The sequence below is a fragment of the Carlito syrichta genome, unplaced genomic scaffold (genome assembly GCF_000164805.1).
Source record: "Carlito syrichta isolate Samal-C Ts95f unplaced genomic scaffold, Tarsius_syrichta-2.0.1 Scaffold289245, whole genome shotgun sequence".
Classification (NCBI taxonomy): Eukaryota; Metazoa; Chordata; class Mammalia; order Primates; family Tarsiidae; genus Carlito; species Carlito syrichta.
This window is the reverse complement of record NW_007233341.1, coordinates 35,132-41,433: the sequence shown is the minus strand read 5'-3', so window position 1 is coordinate 41,433 and position 6,302 is coordinate 35,132. Positions and strand designations below refer to the sequence as shown.

Here is a 6,302-nt window from a genome sequence, read left to right as displayed (position 1 = left end):
GTTGATGCAGCTGGGTACACTCATCGGCAAAGATTTTAGCAGGCACCAAATTCAAGTCAAAATCCTCCACTATATAAAGTAAAATTCAATGTTCTGATGCTGAGAATGCCATTGCATGCTCTTGAAACACAAAGATTTTATAGTTAGAACTCTCTTCTTGCTCAACAAAATCAAACTCTTGCTTTGTTAAACATTGATTTTAAAATATTTTTAAAATCTATATTGAAACCCAAAGCTAAACAACAATCTTTTTTTTTCTAGATTGACTTCTACCATCCCCATGATTCAATGGGAAAGACAGCCCATGTACAACTACAGCCTATAACTCAAACTCAAAATATCCATGTTATGTTGATATTTCCAATCTGCTTGTTCATTTTGAAAAACTTTTCTTCATGTCTTTTTTCACCCTGTATCTGTAAAATCCAGATTTAGAATTCCTCAAAAAGATCATATTCTCAGCCACAGAAAAATACAGGATATGCCAAACTACTCAAGTGGAGAATTGGTTGGCTCATTGTAAGAATTTTACATGGCAAAATACAAGAGAAAGAAGTTCATGGAAACCCAGGACCTAGAACTGCAGTTGGTCTCATAAGGAGAGAAATACAGTCTACTCATGTAGTAAGTCCTCACTTGTTCCCCACAACTCTATACTAAATAAATAATTTTTTTAAAAAAAAATGCCTGGATTAGTCTATATCCAAGGAATCTTGGTTGCAAGTATGCTGCTCCAAAATCACTGCTACTCGGTTTCTCTCCACCTCTTTGTTTTATTCAGTATCTGCCTGCTTCTCTTCCCCTACTATTACCTTTCTGCTATATCACAACTTTTGCTTACTCATAACTTCATTTTACAAAGGGCACTCTATTACTTTGACACTACCTCATGGTATCTGTCTATATTCTATTATCTTAAACTGTTGTACCATGCCACCTGCCTCATTATCAGCATTTTTTCTTTCATTTCTATGAGAAGGAAATGACTAGTCATCCTTGAACAACGCCCCCATTCTCAATCCAGTTACCTAGTTCAATCATGGACCCGAGGCTACTGGGTCAGCTGAGGCAATGATAATGCAAGCCAATTCCACACACACCAGAGTGCCTCTCAAATCTTAATTTCCACAAACTAAAATTCCTCTAAAAATTTTTCTTGATGTCTCATTCTTATATTTGTCCAGTTTTTTTCTGGTCTGAGATCTCTCCAAGACCTCTACCAAAGAAAAACTTTGGCTCAGGAAATCTGGGGTTAGCCCTCTCCAGAACCCATGAGTAAAAGAACAATGCCAGAAAGTATCAGAGCTAATCCAAAGAGAATTCCAGCCCAGAGGAGTATGTAGATGAAGCTAGAGTGTATCACAGAATTCTCAGTACAACCTGAGGATTATTTTGGTCATTTCTTTACATTTTCACATAGGAGATAATAAATGCCCAAGCCTGGGCTTATTCATGGCAGTATCACCATGAGGAAACCCAAACCCCAGATATGAGCAACAGGGATTTGCAAAAAGTCCATCTAGTGCCCCATCATTAATGTGACTCATCTGCCCTCTACTGCTTCTCTTTGTGACTACTTCTCTTTTCATTACCAGCTGGTTTTCTCACTCTATCATTGGTTAGAAGGGGAGAGCAAAATGCAGGTTTATGGGAAGACAAAGAGGGTTAGTGATTGAAGAATGACGCAAAATCCAGGAGAGAACTAGACTCCATCAGGGAGGTTGCAATAGTTACTATGATTGCAACAGATGAGCTCGGTCCTCTTCTCAAAACCCAAGAAGTTGATGTCTTCACAGTAGGTCATACATGACAGTTTTGAATATCGATACATACTCCGCCCTGAGGAGGTAAAAGAGAGAATACCACTATAATGACCTCACTTCCTCCTACCATATTCCTAGGCACAACCTGATTTCATATCCTCGCTAACCTTTCTCTAGGTCTAAATGAGCTTCAAGGCTGAGTCTATTAATTGCTGGCCTGGAGAGTGGATTTTATTTCCTACCAGATAAGGATTACCAGCCTCTCAACCCAATATTGTCTTAAGGAAAAGTTCATTTTTGCTGTCCCCTCTACATGACCACCCCTTCCTCGGCTATCCCATTCACCCACTCCCTCTGAGAGTAAATAAACACTACTGTTTTTCAAAGGAGTTGGTGGTTATTTCTCAGTCACTATAACTCCAGGTTACCTTTTCTTGGAAGCACGTAAAAGTTCTCAACTGCACAGGACTGTTTATACTTCAGGTTGCAGGACCTCATGGTATCATAGCACAACCCAAGATGATATTTACCACATTCATAACACATTATTGCAGTCTCTGCCAGATACAGAAAGAGGTACTTAGAGGATGTGATCTGGAGTGGGCTCTCCGGACCTAGAGGCTCCACCATAGGAACTTTCTCTTGCTTAGTAGTTCCTAATGTTTCTCAGGTCATGGACTCTATAATCTCTTAAAAGATTGGGGTAATCACTCTGTGGTTCTCTCTGTGTACAAATCAATAAAATTAATCACTTCTCAGCCTTTTGGCTAATATCAAGGGCAAAATAATAAATTTAAATGTATTTTTCTCCAATTTAAAAAAAAACTTGTAAAAGATAGCCTGTAAGACATAAATCAAACACTACTTATAATTTCAGGAGGTCAGGCTTCCTGTGAAATTTAGCCATGGACCTCTAATAATGAATCCCTTATCTGGCCTGAGGATTTTGATCAGTAATGAGTAAAGGAATACAAAAAAGGGGATCTTAACCTCCTTACTGCAAGAAGTGGACTAAATAGGTCTGGGACAAGACGAAATTCCTAAGATTCTGTAGTAAGAATGGATTAGATGCCTCTGAAAATGGAAGGGTGGGTTGCTCTAAATATGTCACAGATACTCTGTTGACCAAGGACTTCAGAAAAGTCATAGTTATACCTTTTTTTAGAGGGTTTCGAAGTTCACCTGTGAAAAAATGAAAAATCTTCCTTATTATAATCTAATGTATATCTGCCAAAGCACCAAGAGCCAATTCTGTAAACTTCCTCTTTCCCAGCATCTGTCCATCTCTTATCCAACTACCAGTTGCACTTCTGTCTCCAGAACTTACCCCAGAGAGGGCAGAGAAAGAAAACTGTGCCCAGCAGAAACAGAACAAACATCCTGGAACTTTTGTCATGTGCAGCTTTCTGTGGATGGTGCTGGTTGTTCTCCTCTTGTGATCTGTCCTTGGGCTACTCATCTAAATTATATATAATCATAAAATTTCAGGGACAGTCAGTACCTCAGTGTTCCCAGAGCCAAGTCACCATATCAAATTGCCTCATGGCATTCCAAAGAGGGTACTCACTCTGATTTTTCCATAAATCCACTAAATGAAAATGAAATTGTGATCTTCCTGATTCACTTCAATGTTACATAGGTCTTAATAAATCTGGGAGGTATCATTTACAGTGCCCAGATTCCCATCCTCACAGAGGATCTACATTTAGTCTTTATCCTACCAGTAAGTTTAGATTGAAACTTGACCACCAGCCTTTACGTTGAGGTCTCTCTAGTCATTTTGTTTAACTGAAGTACTATTCTTCAACTCATCCTTCAGGAAGGACTTATGGAAATAATAATTCTGAAATTCTGGTATGTCAAAACACTTTATGTTCTTTACACTTGAAAGTGGATTTTGTTTAGTAACAACTCTAAAAGGAATCAAGTGACACATAGACATTTATTTACTTTTTAGAAATTAGTGACCTAGACTTTTACTGAGTTTAAAGAAAAAAAACATGTTTGATAAGTAATGATTTGTAGAAAAGGGTACTAATTCTTTGGGTTATTTAAGTACTTTAAAAAACTACTTGTGACATTGTGATCTGAAAGAAAAAATGTATAGGTAATATTGTAAGCAACAGTAATAAAAATTACATCTACCATAAAAAAAGCGGGGTTTTGCTGAATCCTTGATTCACATTTTCTTACCTTATATATCATAAGTATATTACTCCATTTACAAGAATCTAATGATTAACAAATTTTCTGTCTCTTGTCAGTTGTAGGGTCTTTTGGCTTAAAAACTCAAAGGTGTTTTTTTTATTTCTTTGAAGTTCAGTAATTTTACAAGAATTTGTCTTTGTTTTGATCATTCTAAGTCAATATCCTCAGGTACACAATGTGCTACTTCAGTGGGAAGTTTCAATTATTTTAAAAATCCTTTTGGAAAGGTTTTGTCATGATTACCAACTTTTAGTCTTTGACCTGCTCTTTTTTTATTTTTTCAAAAGTTGTTATTCTTATTTTGAATTTTTTTTCCAAAAAATCCACTTTTAAAAATTTATTATTATAAAACTGTGGGGTACAAGTGAGAATTTACTTCACAAGTATGCTGCATGAAGGTGAAGTTTGGTTTTCTAGGTGGCCCTCACTCCCCCTGGTAATAGATTAGGTACCCTTTGTGTTGTCACATGCTTCCCACCCACTTTCCTACCTCCCTCCTCTAGCAGTGCCCAGTAACTGCAGTCCCAAACTTGGGCTAACGTGACTAGTGATCAGGGCCCATTTATGAGTGAGGACATGCAGTATTCAGATCTTTGTTTCTGTGATACTTCACTTAGCATGATGGTCTCCAACTGCATCCAAGTTGCTGTGAAGGTCATGATTTTGTTCTTCTTTATGGCTGTGTAATACTTCATCATGTGTATGTACCACATTTTATTTTTCCAGTCCACTTTTAATAAACAGCAGTGTTGGTTCCATGTTTTTGCTTGTGTGAATAGTGTGACAATAAACATGCACGTGCAGGTGTCTTTTTGTTGGAGGTAATTTATGTTCCTCTGGATATATTCACAAGAGATGAGTTGCTGGATCATATGGAAGATCAATTTTTAGTTCTTTTAGAAATGGCTACACTGCTTTCCATTCAGGTTGAACTAGTTTATATTCCCATCAACAATGTAGAAGCGTTCCCTTTTCTCCACAGCTACGCTAGCACCTGTTGTTTTTTGACTTATTAATGATAGCCATCCTTATTGTTGTGATGTGGTATCTCATTACAGTTTTGATTTAAATTTCTTTGATGATTATTGAGGCTGAGCATTTTTTCATATGTCTGTTGGTTCCTTGTATGTCATCTTTAGAGAAGTGTCTGTTTATGTCTTTTGCCCACTTTTTAATGGAGTTGTTAGTTTTTTTCCTTTCACTTACTTTGAGTTCTTTGTAGATCCTGGATGTGAAGTCTTTGTCAGATGCATAATTGGCAAATATTTTCTCCATTATGTGGGTTATTTCTTTACTCTCTTAGTGATTTCTTTTGCTGTACAAAAGCTTTTCAACTTGATGAGGTCCCACTTGTTTTATCTTAGCTTTTGTAGCATTTGGTTTTGGGAACTTGGCCATGAATTCATTTCCTACTCTGATGTCTAGAAGGATGATTCCTACATTTTCTTCTAGGATTTTTATAATTTGAGATTTTATGTTTCAGTCCTTAATCCATTTTGAGTTGGTTTTTGTATATGGTGATAGGTAGGGGTCCAGTTTCATTCTTCTGCATGTAGTCAGTTTCCTCAGCACCATTTGCTAAATATAGTCTCCTTTCCCCAGTGATTGTTATTGGTGGTTTTGTCAAAGATTAATTGGTTGAGAGACTATGATTTTACTTCCTGAATCTCTGTCCAGTTCCATTGGTCTATGTGCCTATTTCTGTATCAATACCATGAAGCATTGGCTAATGTAGCTTTATAATAAATTTTAAAGTCTGGAAGTGTGATACCTCCCACTTTGTTCCTTTTGCTGAGGATTGTTTTGGCTATTGGTGCTCTTTTCTGTTTCCATATTAATTTCTGTATTTTTGTTTTCAGGTCTGTAAAAAAAGAAGTTGGCAATTCGATGGGTATTGCATTGAATCTGTTGATTACATTGCGTAAGATGAACATCTTAACAATATTGATTCTTCCGATCCATGAGCATGGGATGTTTTTCCACTTGTTTGTGTCATCCTTGATTTCATTCAACAGGTTTTATAGTTCTCATTGTATAGGTATTTCACTTCTCTGGTTAGATGGATGCCAAGGTATGTCATTTTTTTGTAGCTATTGTGAATGGGATTGTTTTTTATTTGGTTCTCTGCCTGCTTGTTGCTGGTGTATTGAAATGCAACTGTCTTTTGTACATTGATTTTGTACCCCAAGACTTTACCAAAGTCATTTATCAGTGCAAGGGAGCTTTTGACAGACTGTCTAGGGTGTACTAGATATAGAATCATATCATCTACAAAGAGGAATAATTTAGCTTCCTCTTTTCCTATCTGAATATCCCTGAATTCCTTTTTTT

General features: G+C 36.8%; 1 protein-coding gene across 1 annotated transcript; it reads right to left on the bottom strand.

Moving 5' to 3' along the window:
* Nucleotides 1–1,702: 1,702 nt before the first annotated feature.
* Nucleotides 1,703–3,142, bottom strand: PATE2 (prostate and testis expressed 2). Its single transcript, XM_008054207.1, has 4 exons — nucleotides 3,091–3,142; nucleotides 2,919–2,945; nucleotides 2,192–2,320; nucleotides 1,703–1,839 (listed from the first exon to the last, which is right to left on the bottom strand). The coding sequence occupies exons 1-4, from the start codon at nucleotides 3,140–3,142 to the stop codon at nucleotides 1,703–1,705; spliced, it is 345 nt and encodes a 114-aa protein (XP_008052398.1).
* Nucleotides 3,143–6,302: the final 3,160 nt, after the last annotated feature.